Below are 18,760 nucleotides of genomic sequence, written 5' to 3' on the forward strand. Positions count from 1 at the left end.
CATTTTAGAGTTTAAAAAAGGCATTGAACTTGATACATACGAACCAGTTTAGGGAGCAGTGGCAGCTCAGGATGAGGCAGGGACAATTGTTTTACTCGTCTGCTAAAGACATTACATTACTTTTGAATGAGCTCTTATGTAAAGAACAATGTAATTTAAGGAGGATGAAACCAGAACAATTGCAAGAAATGTAATAAGGGTCTAGAGGGAGTCCTTTAAAACCCATGTGAAGTAACCTGTCATTGTATTCTTACTACGGATTTTTTTTAAACCATTCTACAAAAGTCCATGGCAAGGGTATAATTTCCTAGAAAATGTCATTTCATATAACCTATATAAAGTGATCATGTCCCAGTAAATTCAGTAACAGCTTTCCATAGAGAATGCATTAGATTCAGAACTATGAATGGACTGCTTACATTGGTAAACACTATAGAGCAGAACTACTTGTTTCAGGCAGCGCCCTTTTTGTATAAATAGATTTCACTGCAGCACAAACACACGCAGAAGTATCTAGAATGACTTTATGTCCTTAAATCGACCATGTAGCAAAATCTCATTTTTAATAATGGCATTTATTTTACTTCACCAAAGAAATGTATAATAATAACTGCAGAATTGTTGTGTTAATGATCAGATTGCATAATAAGATGCACAATTAGGAGGATTATGGGAATTTAATGGGATGAGAAGGGCAAGAGATCATCTGCTATATGACTCTTCACAGTTGTACTCTGCTGTCTATGTCCCTAATGTGTTTTTATCACTTGTGTGCTTTGGTTTGTTTTCCAGTTTGTGTTCTGCCGTGAATGTAAAGAAGAATACCATGAAGGGGAATGTAGCTCTCTCCTCAGCACACAGGGAGCCATGGCCCAGAAGGTAAGCATCCCCACAACTCATTACATCCTGATCATTATCCTTGGTCCAACTAGAACGACATTTGTCGGATGGGTCCTAATTATAATCCCAAGCAAAAGCAATTATGTTCATACTGAATTCTCTAGCCATTGGAGTTGGCTTTTTGGTGGATTTCAGATGCTCTGATTAATAGAGTAACTGAATTCTGCCAGGAACACACTGAGCTCTACCATCAGGTGCCAAAGAAAAAGCCTTCCCAATGGGCTTTTTGGGTTGTCTCTATTCAACATGAACACCTTTGAAAGGCTTTCTGTAGTTTTCCTGTCTTGCAGCTTGTACTCAATGCACCAGTCAGGAAATCATGTGGGTTTGGACTAAGTAATGGATTTTATGCATCATGTGCAGAAAATGCTGTTGGTAATTTATGTTGTAGTTTAGAGAAATAAAAAAAATGGATTGTGTAGACTAGAAGCTGTTAGGTGATAATCATTCTAAGCTGCTCCATAATTTTGCAGCTATTGTAGCTATAGCCCTGGACAGGAAATAGTTTTTCTCTCCCAACATTTCTCTTTGTTTGAGATTGGAGTTTCCCTGCTCTCCATGATAAGTGAATCACAGCCTCTCACAGAAGAGAATGAGAGAGAGGGAGAGCGAGAGCAAAGAACAGGAGTGATTCACCCTAAGTACCTCACACCTTGATGGCCTGGGTGCTCTCCTAGGGAGTAAAAAACTGTAAGAAAATGCAGATGTCTGGCATGTTTAATGCTAAGAGGAAATGCTAACCCTGAGACCCAGGCAGTCCAACATGGCAGCTGCAGGATTGTAGGCAGGTGCTGACAAGGTTTATGGCCAGCTCCCAACAAGGCATACCCAGCTCCTGTCAGTGTCTGCAGACAGGCTCTGTCTGAGCATGGCTTCTGGGGCCTCTTACTCATCAAATGTAGAGATTGGGATGGAGCTGGGGACATACTAAGAGTCTTTGTCTTGTATTACCGTAGAATCATAGGATCACAGAATGGGTTGGGTTGGAAGGGATCTTAAAGATCATCTGATTCCAAAATCCCTGCCATGGGCAGGGAAACATTCCACTGTTGCACCAGGCAACCTCTGTAGAGATTTTTCTTTTTAACCTTTCTTAGTGAAGCTCTTCTACTTTATAAAAGAGAATCAATGCTCATTGAGCCAGTATTAAACAGCTGGTATCGTGGCAGGCAGGGCATCTACCTCCAGTGCCCTGGAAGATGTATACTGTACAAGACCCAAAAACTGTCTAGTACCCCGTCTCTGAGAGATTTCAGTTATCAATGCCTGGAGAAGAGTTCAAGAGCATAATGATGTCCCATTCCCTGAATATTTTCCACTCTCTATTAATAGACTTGTGATTCGGGTGTGGATTTTTGCATATAGCAGCTATCAGCAAAGTTTTACTCCATGAATTTGTGCAACCCCTTTTTTGAAGACATATATATGCTTCTAGCATTTATGTTACTCTGCAAGGAAGAGATTTGCAGCTTAAATATCTTCTATGAGGAATAATCTTTATTGTTTGAAGCAACCTTTAAAAAAAGTGTTCCAGCTTCCATTCATACTTATGTAAAAACAAAACAGCTTCAAAAGAGACATTGAGAGATACTTAAGTTAAAGTATCCAGTAGCCTGGTAAAGTAGAAGACCAAAGCTGAGTGTCTTACCTGAATTAAGCACAGCTAGAAATTGAATACCTCCCAACATGAGCAGTGAGCCCTATGTCCACTAAGCTATTTATGTCAGTTTTGCCTAGAGTACTGAAAGCCTTGAGCAGTCACCATGGCACCTTACAAAGGATTTTAAGAATTTTGGGTCACTGAAAGTTCACGCTTGTATAATCCACATGCTTTAGAGCAAAAGATAAAGGTGTGCCAGGAAAAGTTAGAAGACTACAGGAAGAAGTGGTTTATTTTAAACATTTGCATATTGCCTTACTGCCTCCTGATGACAATGTGAGTGCTACATTCATCTAGTCCAGTGTCTCAGCAAATGAACTGCATTCAATTAGATCTCTTAAGTTAGGGAAGTTAAATACTGTTTTTCCAATGTAATGCACACGTTTTATCTGTACCTGAAAAATGTTCCTGTGCTCTCAAAGAGCTGTTCCAGAATAGTTAAATGATACCTGAATATCTCTTGTAGCTATGCAAATCAATTCCCCAGTACAGGCAAGATCACAGACTACGCAAAATTCATTTAGACTCCAACTTGCGTTGAAGTTAATTGACTTTGATCAGCCTTCTTATTCTTAGAAAGCCAAATGCACTGATTAAAATCCTCCACAAGGTGGTGATGTGCCACTGAAGGAATGATTTCTCTTGCTTTCTGTAAACAGTAGAACAAGTACCTAGCTAGCTAAAACAATGCTACCGTAAGTGTTGCTGACACGCTGGGTTTTTGGTTTGGTTTGGTTTGTTTTTCTGAATTACATCAGTAAAAGCTGCCTTGCATACATCACTCGTGTACAATGCATACAAAACATTTGTGGGGTGTATATAGAAAGAAATGCATGTGGGACTATTTCATCTGCTTTACTGAAACTAATTTAAACACTTAGCTATCTGTGCTTTCTGCCTTTTTTTCTTTTTGGCACTCTTCCTGTTAGATTCAGAACCCTATGTGTCAGAGTTAATTTGCTATAATTGTATTATTTGTTCCAGCAGTGAAGATTGTTTTACCTTTGACTGTCTTTTTCTAGGTAGGAATAATACATTTCCAGGGTTGCCTTTTATGGCTTAAGCTCCTCCAGTTTGACTCGTGTCCTTCCCCGTAGTCAGGATCCTTTCCATACCATTTATTTTAGAAACAGATCTTGTTGTCACAACTGCTTCTACTCAGATTTCAGGGCCAACCAGACATGCAGCCACCAAACCGTTCCTCTCCAGAATTGGCACAGGATGTGTAGTCTCAGGAAAATATCTTCTATCAGAAAAATGAAGGTTTTATTTTTGCCTCTGGTGGCTACAATACTGAAGGGAACCTCTCATTACCTTAGCATTTCTACAAACACCTGCACGACCCTGACATTTCCAGTGTAAGAGGAAAGGTTTAGACCTAAGTCAGCATAATGAAGACAAATGCAGTGGGTCGTGAGGAATGGGAAAGAGCTGGAAGCAAAGCCAAAAAGGGATATTGTGGAGGAGCTGGGTAGCCAGATGTTGACAACACAGAGAACAAGGAGACCTGCAGTGCCACTCAAAGAAGGCTCTCATGATCCCTATGCCAGATCTCTGCAAGACCTCTGACAGACCTCTTTTGGCAACCTGTCCCATCCCCCTGCCCCACCAGGAGCAGGGCACTGGGGGCACTGACACTGGGCACCTCCCTGGGGACAGGAACAGGACAGGGATGGGCCAAGGCCAGGTTGGGACATGGGCATCGTGGGGCAGGACCATAGGGAGCTGGAGCTCAGCCCTGCTGTGGCCATGCTGGGGCTGGTGGCCCTGGGCTGATGTGGAGTCTGGGGGCTGGGGGTGAGCTGGAGGCGTGCTGGTGGCCTCAGAACTAGATAACAATTTGGGAAGTCTTAGAAAAGGTGATCCCTCAGAAAGAGAGGTAGAGCCTGAAACAGAGGCATTCAAGTCTCCATAACAGCCAAGAACTGATGGGAGGCAGACAGGGTACAGACGGTGTTGTTTGACTGTGACTTTTCAGAGGCATAGTAGAAGCTCCAGAAATAGGAGAAGGAAGAGGGAAGAAAGGAAATAAGGTTGTGAAGTGATATGGGACAACAAGGAGGAATCAATCAGAAAGGGTGGTGGTGAAATGGGCCTGTGCTGGGCCTGGTGTCGCAAGGCAAGAAGAAGAACCCGTAGGTCGAGAGGAGGGAGCAGAGCTCCTGGGTCTGTGAAGGGAGGATGACAGGGAAAGGGAAATGGAGTTTGTTGGCAGGAAAAGTGCAACCACAGCAATGGAGCACAAGAGGAACAAAGCAGGAGCTATATACGGTCCTTAAGGCTGCTTGAAAGGGTTTGAACTTTATAAAGATGGGAAGCTAGAGGACACTGCTTGCAGTGGATAAAATAATGAGTCCTTTACCAGGAGGAAAATGATGTTTTTATTGATATTTTTTTCCACCTCACTATAGACTCTGCTTGGGGTTATTTTTATATGTTAGTTACCACACTTCTTTTTCACTGGTCTGCAAGTTGTCATTGCATCCAAATTTACTATCTACAGTGTGTTTACCTAAATCTGGTATGTTTTTTGTTTTGTTTTTTTCCTCTTTGCTATCCCCAAAACTGTATTTACCCAGCTCTCAAGGTTGCATTCGGGTAATTGACCACAATTCATAGTTCATAGCTCTGAGACCTCCCATATGATCCTGTACACATGCTTTCAAGGCCTTAGCTATCATCCCATGCCTGATGACAGTCTGGGGGTTCAGACCTAACTTGGCTGTAAGCTCTCAAACAGGTGATCAGATCTGAAGCAGACCTTTAAGATAACTTCTCACAAAGCAGCTCTGTGCTTGCACAGGCACAGCGTGAAGCCTGTGCACACATCCAGGGAAGCCTGTAACATCACCTGGCATCCTGTTTTTGTCTTTTGTGTTGTAGTTCCTGGAAAGGCTTGCGGCTCACTTGGGCTTCAAGCGAGCCTCCAGGCTTTCTTTTCCTGCCATTGCCTCATGTATGCATATCTCTAAATTGCCAGTAGGTGGTATAAAATATACAGCCGTGACTTGACAGGCTTCCTTTCCCAACCACTGAGCAACATCTGTCTAACCTCTTATACTATTTTCCCTGTAGAACCCTGAAGCACATAGACTTATGAAGCCTGGTCTCTATGCAGGTGGAAGTTTGCTGTAATTATGCAGCAGAACATATTGGTGACTGTGAGCAAGAGCCATTTTGGAATTTCATTCTGAAGTGGAATTTCCAAACAAAAGCACTCACAAAATATTCTTAGCTGAAATATTGTAATACTAAATATGCAGCTAATATTTCATGAAAATCATATTTGATGCAATGTATTTCTTACAAACTGGTGTGGAACAGAAAGACTATGCAACTTAAGTGTTAAATTGTAATAGAGAGAATGCTGACAAAATTATGGACTTGCATATGTCTCTTGATTTGCTGTGTGAAGAAAGTAGCAAGCTTTGTTTTATTTGAACCTTCAGTGATGGATGTTATTAGGGAAAGCATATATATGTATCATATTGGACTCCATAGATATTAGACATCCCAAATCAGCTCCTGGATGTCAGGTTTTTGTGTTTAAGCTATAAAATACTACAAATATTGCTTACAAAATTGTTTCTTCACTATTACAGCAAACTTTTTGTACTGCTTTTAGAATGGTAGGAGAAAAAGAGGTGTGGTATTTGAAAAGATATACTACAACCAGGAGTTAAAATGAGAAACATGCAACATGTCTATGTAAGCATCTTTCTCTACTGGAAAGAGGGGAAAAATTAATCAAACTGCTAAACAGTAAATGCTGACTACAAAAGTATGAATTATTTCACTGCATTTTAGTGTAAGAAAAGGTTATTGAAGAGATTAATCATACACAGTATCTTTCAATGAGTCCTGAGTTACAGTATGAAATCTGGAACATCTATTATTAGACCATTGATTTTTTGTTTTTCCATCAGATAAATTTAAAAAGTTAAATAAAACATGGCTGTACAAAAATGGCACATGTAGCTCTTTTTTGACAGTATCTTAAACAATGGGAAAAGAAACCTCGGCTTGGCTTTAGTAGGTGGCATATTTACAATGTCAGGCACAGGACACTTCAACCCACAGATGCCTAATTAAAGGAGCAAGAAAAATAACCAGGAAACATCCTGCAAAATTAATCTCTATGTTATAAATAAAGATGCACCAGAGGAAATCTGAGAGTAGGTCTTAACTTTCTGTCTAATGAGAAATAGATGGAAACTATATAGAGAGAATTTTATCTTTCCTATTTTGGGCAGCAATAAAATAAAAAGATGTGACAAGCTGTTTTTGTTGATGAGGTTAAGCTGACAGTCCATTGCGTCTGTGTTGCCACTTACAGGAGAAAGTATGTTATTCCTTCCACTGGTGGAAAACAGTTATACAAGAATGACCTCTCTGGGATTAGATTTTCTGCTTCAGAACAGTGTAAATCCAATATTCACAGGCTACCTGAATTTCATGTGTTCTGATATGAATATCTGCGACATGCAGAATGAAAACCTTGATGTGCAATGTCACCAAAACAGAACTCTCTGATTTTATTTGGTAAAAGTCTTGTATTTGACACAGTACCCTGTGTATAGCATTGGACTTTGATTTTATCTACTTGCTGTCATCACAAGCCAGGTCGTTTTACAGCAGAATTCCCTAGGCACACCAGGCAAATTGGCTCACACAAAGCTGTTTCATGTGAGCTTAGCTGGATCAGCATGGTACTGACACTGTATTTTTCCTGTGCATAAAACATATTCCCATTGATGGATATCCTTCCTTTTCCTGATCTATATAACCATTTTTAGTATTTTGATTAGCCTGAATCTCTCTGTAGACCAGAGCACTAGTCCCATAGCTATGTGCACCTCTCCTTATGAGGTTTTTTGACTCTTAAATGACTCAAATGATGGACTTTTTTTTCAAAGCTCCTCTAGCCTATCTAGACCTCTAGCTCTAGACATCTGATATTTTTTTCTCCCAGAACTTAGTAAAACAACACCAGTAAATATGACAGGAGGTTAATTCATGCAACCATGTTTATAAAACAGTTCAGCAGAAGTTGAGAAAACAACAGAAATTTAAGCTGGACCATCACCATCCCTTGCAGATCAGGTTTCAAAAGATGAGGCTGCTTTTGCTCTGAGCTCTAGCTCAAAATAATTAGTGGGCAGTGTAAATACAAGTGTTATGGAAGGTTGAACATTGTGTACAATTAATTATTCTTTGTTTTTCCTTTGAACCTTTTCAAGCATCCACAGTTGTTCTCACATTCATGCAGGAAAATGAGCAATGTTTTCTCTTTTGAGACGTCTAAGCCTTTTTAAAATTCTATACATAAAGTCATAATTTTACATATCTCTATTTTTCCTTCTTAAATCTTATTTTGCCAAGTAAAATTAACTGAAAACCAAGCATTTCTGATCAAAAGGAAAAGTATTTCTGTTTCTAAGGAAGCTGCATTAGGGTACATTTTTGAAGTAATGCATGACCAACTTTTTTGCTTATCAGAATGGAAATAAGCAACAACAACAAACAAGCATTCACCAAAGCTGAGCACAACATAACATCAACAGCTTCATATTCCATTCTGAATCAAGGGTTTTCAGTTTTCAGATGATGCCCATGCTACCACAGATATGCAAAATAAGCGTGGTCATAAAAAAAGTGTGCTTGCGTAAGACAGTCTATAATATGATGGCATGTGACATATGCTTCCAATATTTTTGAACAAGTTTTGCCATCAATGTTTTTACCCTGAATGGCACTGCTTAGTTGCTGGCTGTGTCTACATACTTTGTTTACTTTATGTATGACCAGATGATGTGTGCACCATTACCTGAATGAGATGCTACTTTAAGAAGGATGCTTTCTTTCTATTTCAGGATGCTTTCTGTCTCTGTAGCACATTTTCCTCTAGTGCCTGATACCGATTAACTGCATAAAGAGCTTTCCATGTGCATGTTCTTGCAATTCTGTATGGTTCTCAGAAGTCTCTGTGGTCTCTTTATCCCTGTTAGTTTTTCCAACAGACTCAGCATAGAAAAAGACAGAATTAAATCTGTGTCCTTCAGTGTGACCCAGAGATAACAAGGTGGACTCTTCCACCATCTCACTAAGAGGATAGTGCAGAAGGGATGTCAAAAAATGCTTGTGACAGCTCATACTGGAGTTCCCTTTTATTTATGGGTATTCATGCCTTGTCATTGTGTGCAACTCAGTTGGGAATCAAGAAAAATCATCATGAAGTGGAATGGATGGAATTTAGCAGCTTTTTACTAATGCTCTGATAAATACCCTGTAATAAGTGGGGAACTAGAGTATATTGAGTGAGGTCAGCATCATAAGTGTATGAAAGTGTCCTGTTCTAGACAAACTAGCATGTGATGCGTACCTGGAGCATCACTTACCTTCCTATCCAAGACCTGGAAGGCCACAGAATAGTGCGAGCAGCCTCTGGTTGAGAGCCCTGGTCTATTACCTAGGCTGTTGTCAAGATTAGGTTTGCTAGCTTAGAATAAAAGAAGGTGATATAAATAGACACTGGTAATGGAGAATTGCCATACAACTTTCCTTTGTGGTTTGAGGAGAAAATTAAGATAAATGTGTGTGCTTGCAGTCACTGCAATGCTTGCAGCTCATAGATCTGGGTGGTATGATCTCTTTACTGAATTAGAGAGACTCCATCACTGTACCATATTTCTGCATTTGCTTCCTGCAGCAGGAAGTTTTTTAACTCAGCATTCAGCAAGACAGAGCATAGGAGGGATGTTTCAGCTCTAATGGGTTGAAAATATCATGCTGCTGTGTCTATTTCATGCTAGAAGTTTTGCAAAGGAAAACATTAACACAATAATTCACTCTACTGTTGTCATCAATTTGTTCTTTCTCAGTCAATTGTGTATGTGTGGTTCACACTTGTTTATTTGAATTATTTCTAAGCTCTCCGAAGTTTGTATTTGCTTTTAGAACTAAGATCAAATATCTTTATACAAATAAAATTAGCTATTCAGTGTGTGAAATTTTGCCTCGGTGTCATTTGCTAATACGCACAACAAAGACCTGAGGATGTGGAAAAAGCACACTTCTAAGTTCTGAATCACACCGTTTGGATTTGGACTATTTGGGAAAAAACAGAGCCACTGTGAAGCTCTTCTGGGTTGAATACAAAAAGTAAAAATAATCCAAACTTCTTGTGTAGCTATTATTCTGAAAATATTAGTAAAGTTTTTTCCAGTGCTATAGTGATTTTCACCTTGAATCATCTTTATGGATGTTAAATAATTAATTGCCATTGCAATCATGATTTAATATCTTCTTCCTTCTGTCACTGGGCAAACTGAGGCCCCATGGGCATTCCCACTCTCCCTGTCTTTTCTTCAGGCTCCTCTTTGTTTGCCCAGATTGCTTATTAAAGTCACCCTTTGTTAAAGATCAAGGTGTTGCAAGATCAATACTAGATTATGTTCTTTGCTATTAGCCTGAGTAGCTTTTTCTATTTCCTAGAACTTCCTAATGTACCATTTGACAGAGGTCATCCTTTTGCTGAATAATCCAGTGGCATGCAAGGCCTAATTTGCTATCAAGAAGCAGTGAGCTAAAAGTAAAAATCATTGCTAAGATAGAGCTGAGGAAACTTTGTTCACCTTTGTCACCTCCGCATCAGAAATACTGGCAAATGGGAGAAGAGTGAGGGTCAAAAAAGGGGTTAAAGGCCTGAGGTGACTGATACAGGTTGTGAAAAAAAAGGAAATAAGAACGTAAATATATTTTCAAGGTTTTCTAATTAAAACAGGCTGATTTTTTTAGGTCCATGTTGCAACAACCACCAGATGAGCTAGAGACAAAATTCTCCAGATGTTCCTTTGTGTTACTTCATTTTAACTCAGTAAATTTCAGCCAAGAAATAAAAATCTATGTTTTATTCACTGACATGGCAACAAGTCACAGGTTTTATCAGTCAGTAGCAGCTGAGTAGGAACCCGTCAGAGTTAGGCTTACATTGAGTGTTTCAAAGTTGGGCCAATTTCCTTTTGCTGACTTGTTAGAAATAAGTATTTTTAAAATCTGTATAAATCAATAATAAAAGTCGATCCACAGAGTAGTCTACAGTTACTTGTAAGGCAGGAACACAAAGAAGCTGCAGAATTTTTTACAAATGATATAATTTAGTTTAGGCTCGTTGTTCTTCCAGAGACTCAAAAAACAACCACATTACGAATAGATAGAGCTGCACTTCAAGGCTGGAACCTAAATACATTGTTTGCTTTTGAACATTGTTTCCAGTCCTGTGTAATAGAAATTACCCAGGGCACTGCTATCTCTTTTGTCCTTGTATTATCATTTTAGGTAGGAAATTGCCAAGTAGGACACTTGTGTAGATTATGTAATTTTGGCCCAGTCATAAATAGGACAAATGGAGGAGTTCCTTTTACAGTGTTCTTCATTATAACTTTTTCTGTCCATGTTGTTCTGGCTGGGGAGATATGTGCTTTCATTATTCACCAGTTTTTTGGTTTTGTTTTTGTTTTATTATTATTTTTCCTTCAAAATCTTTGTGTTTCTTCTCTGTACCTTATAAAGGCTCATATGTTTACACAGAATTATATATGAATGAAATCTAGACCTCAGAAACAAAGGAATACTCTTTATTATGAAAAACAGCTTTCTTTTAGGGACCACGCCATTTCTCATCATGTTGCATTGCCTTGGTGTTTCATGTCTCTTGCAAGAAGAGATTTAGTCCCTGAAGCAAAATCAAACCTATGTTTTCTAAAAATCTCAGCCAGGTTCACCTGACTCCTGCTTCACCTTTTGCTTTACCTGCCGGTGTGCATTTGCAGCATGGCTTGCTGACTTCTGCGCCCTCTTGCTGGGGCTTCGCCTGACCCTCGGGGCAGGGAGCTTTGGGGGGATGTATCTCATATCATGGGTAAATAGCTTTTCTCTCTCTTTGCAGGGATATGTAGTTGATGAACATGCAGCCAGGCAAGCCCGATGGGAAGAGGCATCTAGAGAAACGATCAAGAAAACAACCAAGCCATGCCCCAACTGTCATATTCCAGTAGAAAAAAATGGTAAATTTATTAGATACCTGGTATTTACCTGTCTTGTAAAATGAATTTTACAGTATAAATATATAAATGTGCATGTGTACATATGCATGCTATTATCCCAAGAGAGGGAGGGCACATAGTACTTGAATCTTCCTTCTGACACTGTCTAAATTATCTTGAAATCACCAAATCTAAATCACTTAGTTCCAGAGCCACTAACCCAGCCTCACAAAGCACTCAGCTGTCCCCTTGATAGACAGGGAAAAAGAGGCATAGAGAAACACTGGGTGTTGAATTCATATGACTGAATGTCCAGTTAGTTGTACGGATTTTGCATTAACAATGGAAAAAGTAGACATTTATAGGGCAAAATTCATCTCTCACTGAAACAAGATGTGTCTAATTTAGGCCAGAAGAATCACACCTAAAAGCGGGATGTAGGAAAAATAGAGCTGGTGTAGATATCTGAACAGTATACAGCTGAATTTAAATGAAATGAATCTTAACCGAGTGAAATGTCAATTGCAGAAGAGCAAGTCAGAGGAAAAATTACAATTCTTGACAAACTTCTTACACTGATCAATGCCTACTATGTAGGAAGAAAAGTAATCTGTTGGCACCAGGGTGACTAAAACAAGGAACAAGAACAACAAATAAGCTATGTCCTGTAGTACATGCTATTCCAAGGTTTAATTGTATTAATGTGAATTAACCAAAATATTCTAAAATGTTTGCCTAAATATTATATGAATATAAAGTATAGAGGATGCTTCTCAGTTTTGTGGCATCGGTTATACAAATGACTTTGAAAATGCTGAATAAGACACCATGAACTGTAAGGTGAAAACATTTGAAGCAGTGATACTATGGAAATACTACTAAGGAAGAAATAGGACAAAATCCTGAAATCTGTGGTTTGAAGAAAGAAAAGAAGGTAGCTGGCAGATGGAAAGTGGGAGACTTCAAGCACAAGGACCTGAAGGGATGAAAGCATGAATTCAAGAGTGGGAAGGAGAGAAAAGATTTGGCAAAGTGTAGAGAGCAAGGTAGGCAGCAAAAGAGAGAGAACGGAGAGGTAGGTCAAAAAATGTTATTTACAGGCTTGGAAAACAGGGTGGAAAAACAGAAGGTTGAACTGGATTACAAATAGTCCTTGCAACTGTTCATACTTACAGTCTGTGCATACACAAATGAAAAACCTGGTCAGGCTGGAAGTCCTGCTAGGAGCTTTACTTTCTCTTACTCAGCGCAGTTTTATTGTTAATTTACCGTTGTCACGTGTCATAAATAGCATTTCCCTATTTGACATCGTGATAATTTATACAACTCCAACTAAGAAAATTGCTTGTAAAAATCACCAACATATCCAAAAAAGAAATAAAAGCCATCATACTTTTTTCATGGAAGAAAATAATTATTCAAAAGGAATAGTAAGCAGGAACAGAGCTTTCCTTTCTAATGGCCTGACCCATGTCAGAGTAGTGACTCATCATGCAAAATGCCAAAGCTACAGCAGCAGGCTAGAAATGTTTCCATGTTCTGGAACCAGATGGTCATGCTGCCATTCAGAAGGACCTTGGGAAATGGGCTGAGAGAAACCTCATGAAATTCAACACAGGTAAATTCAAAGGTCCTGAGCCCGGGGAGAAATAACCCCAAAACAGGCTGGGGTAATACCTGATGGGGGAATAAAGAAGACAAAGTCAGACTCTTCTCAGTAGCATCTGGTGAAAGACAAGGGGCAATGCACCCAAACCCAAATGCAGGAACACAAGAAAACATTTTTCGCCTTGGGGATAGTTGAAGACTGGAACAGGTTGCTCAAAGAGGTTGTGGAATCCCCATTCCAGGAAATATTCAAAACCTGACTGGACGTGACCCTGAGCAGCCTACTTTAGCTGACCCTTCTTTAAGCACAGGCAGTTGATGATCTCCAGGGGTCCCTTCCCACCCCAGCAATTCTGTGATTCTGCAAAATAAGGCATGAAGCTTGAAGGGTGCACTGCTTGCTGTCTTCTCTGGTAACTGGTACTGCACATTTCAGTTTGTAGGCTGACATTTTTAAACTGCCTACAGCCCATTGTTCCTCATTGTAACAATACTGTAGATTTATACTGATGACATGTTCCACTGAGTCAAATGATAAAAAGGCACCTGAAGTCTTTTAACAAAACAACTTTGTTTATTGCATTCTATGAAAATATATGCCAATTTAAAATATTGATATGCAAAAGGAAATGACATCTCAGCAGCATTTATTTTATTTGTGCTACTCAACAAGTTTTAGTAATGCTGGAAATCTCTTTGGATAAAGATCTATATTCTACTCTACTACACAAATAATAGCTTTTCAAACCACCGCTTACAAATTAAATCTGTATCCTGCTGGTTAGTGAAAACTTCTGAACAAGTATGAACAAAAATGATTAATGCCCTTGAGAAGTCAAACTGTCGGACTTGCTGCAAACTGCAATAGTGTGCCTGCTTCTCTGAAAACACAGAAAGCCAGGAGGTCCTTGAGGAGCCTGGTTGCTGGGATTATGTGGTTCCCTTGTCAGTCTAGAACTGATCAGAACAGGTATATCAGTGCTCTGGAGAAATGGTGCTTACAGAAGGCGTTCAGGGAATAATCATCACACCAAACAGTTTAGTCTCATCTGGAGTCAGATGGCCTTCAGGCTGTACTGAAAAACCTTCTCTTTCTGTACCTCAACTGTTCAACTAGAATAACCTGAAATGAATACCTTTATGGTATCTCCTATCTCCATTCAAACATGACAGTGCGGGTAGGGAAAAAAGCAGAAGGGCTGCAGAAACATCATGCTGTAGGTTTAATTTGTGGTACCAGGACAGCACACAGCACCTGCTTCAATAAATGGGCTCTCCCATGGTAGACTGTAGGCACAACTGAGCAGTCCATGCCCAGAGCGATGAGCTGGAGTGGCCTGCTGCCAGCATGGTGATGCCCAGCTGCCCTGAGAGCCTGGGTGACTCTAAAGTTCCCCAAGCATCTTCTTCTTCCCTATGACTTCCCACCTCAGTGGTCCCATGAATTAAAGCATGAAGCTTTAAAGGCACAGTGCTTGCTTTCTTCTCTGGTAAAGGGTACTGCATGTTCCAGCCTCTAGGCCGACTTTTGTAAACTGAGAGGAGCACTTCACTTCTGCCTAAGTACAGCTGGTGTCAAGAGGCTGATGATTGTACACTGAAATCTGCCAGCCGGCCTCATCTGTGTCTCCACACAAGAGAATAACTCTGCCTTCTCTCCACAGATGCTTCTGTGGACACTGTTACTTGCCACTTGCCACTTTTATGAGGGACAGTGACGATGCCGATAACTTTTCTGTAATTGCCTATATTCCTGTATGTCAGTAACTTTTCTCTAACAGCTTGTATTTCTATAGGCATTGTAGAGTACTCCTAAATGCCAATAACTTCTCTGTAATAGCCAAAGTAAAAGAGTGAAGCACTTTCCCACAGTTCAGTTCCCAGAATCACAGAATGGCCAAGGTTGGCAGGGACCTCTGAAGATCACCTAGTCAAACCCCTCTGCCGAGCAGGATCACCCGGAGCACATTGTGCAGGATGGCATCCAGGAGGGTTTTGAATATCTCCAGAGGAGACTCCACAACCTCTTTGTGCAGCCTGTCCCAGTGTTCTCTCACCCTCACAGTAAAGAAAAGTCCCCTTGTATTCAGATAGTAGTCTGACTGAGTTTAAATACACATCCACATCTCTCAGAGGACTGCTATGCTCATAAAGCCATGGGCCATGTTGCTTGAGGCACTCTCCACTCAGACTGTTGATTTCAGCTGCTGTGTAGCAGAGAGTAACTTCACTGATGTAGCTTTGCAGATAGAAACGTTGTTTGACAGCAGGTGCCTGTTGGGTTCTGCTTCCTGCACCAGGATTGAGATGCATTTTATCCAGTGGGGGCTTCACATGAGTTGTACATGTAAGAGAGCATTGGGTCTAAACTTTAAGTAAAGTGTGTTGCAGATGTTGGCCATTAGTATGCTTAAATTTAAATAAGGTTTAAATATCCAGTGAATTGCATCTCTTGCACAACTATATAAACTTTGCCTTGTTGAATGGGTGTTGCCATCACAGCTGGTTTTCTCCCTCTGTCAGATGAAGCAGATAGGCCTATTTTAACAAATCATTTCTCATGTCTCCTGTCGTTTTCACCTTCTGGAGTGGCATTTATAGGAAAGGTTGAGTAAGGGTAGCAAGTCGTACTGTAGGGAATGCACACTCCTTGCACATCATATCACCATCTGGAGTCAAACTGAGCTGACGTTTCAGCACTTCTTGCTACACGTTTTTCTTTCAGTTTGAATTATACAAGAGATTTCTTTGTGTGGTAAGCAACATAATTTCCATTTGAAGTACATTTTTGTAATGACCTTTGACAATGTTAATGTTTTATATATTGCAAACTAATCATTTGATCAAGGCTGTGAGCAGAGAGATTAAAGCTGTTCTCACAGCATGGGCAAGTAACAAACCCAACACACTGGAAACACTGAGGTGATCAAAAGGCTGCTTCAGATATTAAAAAGGTCAAAGTAACTTAAATTGCTAATGTCATTTTGATATAATCAGCAGTGAGCTGTCAAAATCTGTCTCCTGATTTACTCTCTTTGCACATCTCTCGGTTGTTGAATCCAAATTCAAAAAAGAATTGAACTTTGTTCAACCTCTGCCTCACAGCTTTACTAGCATAGACTGCTCTGGAGCAGACACCTGTGTCACTGGTTTTAGAGGCCACAGGCTGTCATTGCTTTTCCCTGTCCCCAAATGTCAGACAGGACTGCACTTCCTACTTCTGCAGCCCCTCAAGTGAGACCAGCATGTTAGACCTCTGTAAGAGAGGGAATAAAAGGTTTTAGAAAGCCCAGGAGAAGTAGTGTTCAGGTTTGTACTTTTATTAAGTATTCTACTTGGTTAGTAATTGAAGGGCTACAGAAGTTGATTTTAAAACTGTTAATAGTTGATTAACATCTCTAAGTGCTTGCCAAGTACCAAAGCCCTTCTTTTGCTGTTTTGCAGGTGGCTGCATGCACATGAAGTGTCCTCGACCTCAGTGCAAATTTGAGTGGTGCTGGAACTGTGGCCTGGAGTGGAACAGAACCTGCATGGGCGATCACTGGTTTGACTGACAGCACAGGGGCACAGGGGGCCAGCTGGCGTTGCTGCTGGAGCCTGCTTTCATCAGGGTCAATTTCTGAACTCCTTGCTTAAACAAACCTCCCGGCGGTTTCAGGAACAAAGAGTTCAGAAATTGGCCCAGTTTGTACGTTTTTGCTTGCTTGCCTATGAAATCACACCAAAAGAAAAATCACATTGAAGTAATGCCAAAGGTTTTAAGTCCACTAAGTAAAAAGAGTAATTGTTTTGGTGGACAGACTTGCTCGTCATCATACGAAAAGGGATAAATTTCACCTTTCTGAACATGTGCAGTCTGTTAGCACAATGAGCAAATAGGGTTACTATGAGGAGCTTGCTTGACACATTTAGTTAGGAACCCACAACTCTTACAAGAGAGCAGCAGCTGTGTGTGTGTATCAAGGGCTGTGGAGGATGTTCCCTGCATCAGCTACTTTTTCTTCAACCGCTCCTTTGCTCAGTCAGCCCAGTTTTTGATTTTGAGATAGTATTTCTTAACAGCTTTTCTGGCGGATGGATGGGAGACTGTGGCTCTTCAGTGTTTTTTCAGGGTTCCTTCCTAACAGGCTTTCTGTAGGGGTCTTGCTTTCAAACCATATTCTCCTAAAAACAAACAGCTTTATGCCACATTTGTGCTTGAATACTTGTAACACGCGGCATGAAATTTGGCTCTGTACTCATTACAGACTATGTTACCACTGGAGGGTTATTTCAGGGTGGATGCAATTTCAGCTCTAACCATGACTGTTGTTGCAGTGATGACTGGATCTGATTAAGCGTTGCACAAGCTGGACTCTCAGGGTTTAATTTTTGTTGTGCTTACAGCAGTACTTTGGACGTAGCATGGGGAAGCAGGAGAAGCCTTCTCAGGGGTCTTCTCTATCATCATTCTCCTAAATTTAATTAGAATACGGGTGTATTTCTGAAAATATATTCACATCTCAAACAGCGAGAGGTAGAGGGACTTCTTTCATTTTACAGTGTTAAGACAGTATGTGAAGCTTAATAGCATCTGCAAGCCTGAACAATCTTTTTGTTTTGTGTCCTCTATATTGCTGTCTTAATCTGAAATTAAATGGGTACTGAGCATATCAACATGCCATGTAAGGATTTGTACTATTCAATTTGGGGAAAAAACGCACAATAAATAAAATGGTCAAAAATTTTATCTTTGTTTTATTTCCTTTTTTTTTCTTTCAACACAATATAAATAAATGAGTACAAAGATGAGTGCGTTGGATGATGCATTTCCTTGGCTGATTCAAACTACCAGCTGAGAGGCCAGCCCTTTGATTAAAACATACCCTTTGAAGAAAATAAATTCCAAGGCCATGGACTTCTATCAAGCCTGAATTAGTAGTTTGTATGGTATGACTGTAGACTCCTGAAAATATGAGTATGCTTTGTATCAGTCAGTGCAGAGCAAGAATCTTGATGTACAAAGAAATCCCAGGCTCTGCAAAAAAGCCCAGTTGTTAAAAGCAGTGGAGTATTAATCTGTGTCAGCCGGAAGTCACATTAAAAATCTGAAGAAACGAAAGGATGAGGGGACGAGGTAGAAAAAATTAAAGAGCGAACTCACAGAATTTAGAAAATGCACTGGGGAAGAGAAAGAGAGTGACAATGAGAGCACAATGGCCAGTTCCTAAAGGCCACTTTCCTTTTTGGCATCAGTGAACTAAAATGTATGCAGAAGTAGCTACATTAAAGCATAGGGGTGTGATAGAATGAGCTGCACTGCAGCTCATTTAAGTGCATTATCTTAATGGAGATATTTTACTGTGAGCTCTGATTATTTCATGATTTGATTTCCTGCACCTGGGTCTATTTCATAATTTATAGGGCTTGCTGCCAACAGGCTAGGGAAGAATCACCATGCATAATATTACTTTTATGCTATGTTACATGGGAGCTCCTCACTAAGTTTCCTATCTCCAAATATTTGAAATAAAAGAAGCCTGGATCTCTTCCCCTTTTTGTTCAGAGG

At 40.0% G+C, this 18,760-nt stretch overlaps 1 protein-coding gene across 2 annotated transcripts in view; it reads left to right on the forward strand.

Annotated features, from left to right (window-relative positions):
* PRKN (parkin RBR E3 ubiquitin protein ligase) overlaps nt 1–16,945 on the forward strand; it is a 759,823-nt gene extending 742,878 nt beyond the window's left edge. For both annotated transcript variants that reach the window (XM_068676962.1, XM_068676963.1), the window contains exons 10-12: nt 793–879; nt 11,508–11,625; nt 16,657–16,945. In XM_068676962.1, coding sequence (XP_068533063.1) covers nt 793–879; nt 11,508–11,625; nt 16,657–16,766 — 315 coding nt within the window. In that variant the 3' untranslated portion in view covers nt 16,767–16,945. The remainder of the gene's footprint in view (nt 1–792; nt 880–11,507; nt 11,626–16,656) is intronic.
* Nucleotides 16,946–18,760: the final 1,815 nt, after the last annotated feature.

Source organism: Anas acuta, chromosome 3, assembly GCF_963932015.1.
Source record: "Anas acuta chromosome 3, bAnaAcu1.1, whole genome shotgun sequence".
Classification (NCBI taxonomy): Eukaryota; Metazoa; Chordata; class Aves; order Anseriformes; family Anatidae; genus Anas; species Anas acuta.